We start from the raw sequence: 1,579 nt of genomic DNA, 5'->3' as shown, positions 1-1,579 counted from the left end.
TCAGCTCTGATTGGCTCCAGCTTTACAGTGAGGATACGCGGCACAGAAAATGTATCATCATATGAACAGCACAATAAAACAACACGGATATTTTTTAAACCAAACTGGACAATATCGACAGCTTTGATAACAACTAGGGTTGTACGGTATTAGTATAGTACCGCGATACTAATGAATCGTATTCGGTACTATACCGCCTCTGAAAAGTACCGGTCCCGCAGCCCCGTCGTCGTCACATCATGACATTGCTGGTTTACAAGCAGACGAGCATGTTCGGCAGCGCACAATCACAGAGTACTTACAAGCAGACACAGTGTGTAGACAGAAAAGGGAGAACGGACACATTTTGGCTTAAAAACCGACGACAGGATGGCTAGCTAGCTAGCGGCGAACGTCCATTCACAGTCGGCAGTGTTGTAGCAACTTCTAAATCACTAATCCTCGCCTCCATGGCAACAAATAAAGTAAGTTTCTTACAAGTATCATCCCTGCAGGACGAGGAATAGCCAAACATGCTTCACTACACACTGTAGCTCACCGGCGTCACAATGTAAACAAATGATCCTGTCACTACTTGGTATCAGATTGATACCTAAATTTGTGGTATCATCCATAACCTCTCTCCATCTTATCTCTCTGACCTGATCCATGTCGCCACGCCCTCACGTTCCCCAAGATCCTCTTCATCCATCCATCTCACTGTCCCTTTATTTAAGCTGTCCACCATGGGTGCCCGAGCTTTCAGCCGCTCTGCCCCACATCTTTGGAACTCTTTGCCACCAGACCTTCGTAACTTAGACTCAATATCCCTCTTCAAATCAAGACTCAAAACACACCTATTCCTGACTGCTTATTCATTGTAATCATCTTTTCTTCTCTATCTTTGTTGTTGTTATTATTGTTGTTTTTACCCAATTTGATTTTATTGTTTTGATTTTGTACAGTGTCCTTGAGTGCCCAGAAAGGCGCCTTATAAATAAAATGTATTATTATTATTATTATCATCCAAAACTAAGGTAAAGCATCCAAACAACAGAAGAATAAGTGATTGTTGCATTTTAACAGAAGTGTAGATAGAAAGTAAGCAGATATTAACAGCAAATGAACAAGTGGATTACTAATCCATTTTTTCAGCTTGTCCCTAATAACATTGACAAAATAATACAATGATAAATGACACAGTATGTTACTGCATATGTCAGCAGACTAAATTACGAGCCTTTGTTTGTTTACTTACTACTAAAAGATAAGTTGTCTTGTATGTTCACTATTTTATTTAAGGACTAAATTGCAATAATAAACATATGTTTAATGTACCCTAAGATTTTTTGTTCAAATAAAGCCAGTAATGGCATTTTGTGTGGTCCCCTTTATTTAGAAAAGTATCGAAATAATTTTAGTACCGGTACCGGTACCAACATATTGGTATCGGGACAACACTAATAACGACATATCGATATTTGGATCGACCCCATACACACTCCCGGTCCCCCCAAGCGGTTGCCAAACGCGGCCGAGCCGTGCGTAATTACGCATTACGCATGGTCGCTAACTGTTGGCGTGTCCCCGGTGGAGGAGC

The 1,579-nt window shown here is 40.8% G+C and overlaps 1 protein-coding gene across 1 annotated transcript in view; it reads right to left on the bottom strand.

Moving 5' to 3' along the window:
- Positions 1-1,548: 1,548 nt before the first annotated feature.
- The window catches only part of rxfp3.3a1 (relaxin family peptide receptor 3.3a1), a 1,030-nt gene continuing 999 nt past the window's right edge, over positions 1,549-1,579 (bottom strand). The window contains exon 1 of the mRNA XM_062036453.1: positions 1,549-1,579. This exon is cut by the window's right edge and continues 999 nt beyond it. Coding sequence (XP_061892437.1) covers positions 1,549-1,579 — 31 coding nt within the window.

This window comes from Entelurus aequoreus, linkage group LG02 (assembly GCF_033978785.1).
Source record: "Entelurus aequoreus isolate RoL-2023_Sb linkage group LG02, RoL_Eaeq_v1.1, whole genome shotgun sequence".
Lineage (NCBI taxonomy): Eukaryota > Metazoa > Chordata > Actinopteri > Syngnathiformes > Syngnathidae > Entelurus > Entelurus aequoreus.
This window is presented reverse-complemented; position numbering and strand designations above follow the sequence as displayed.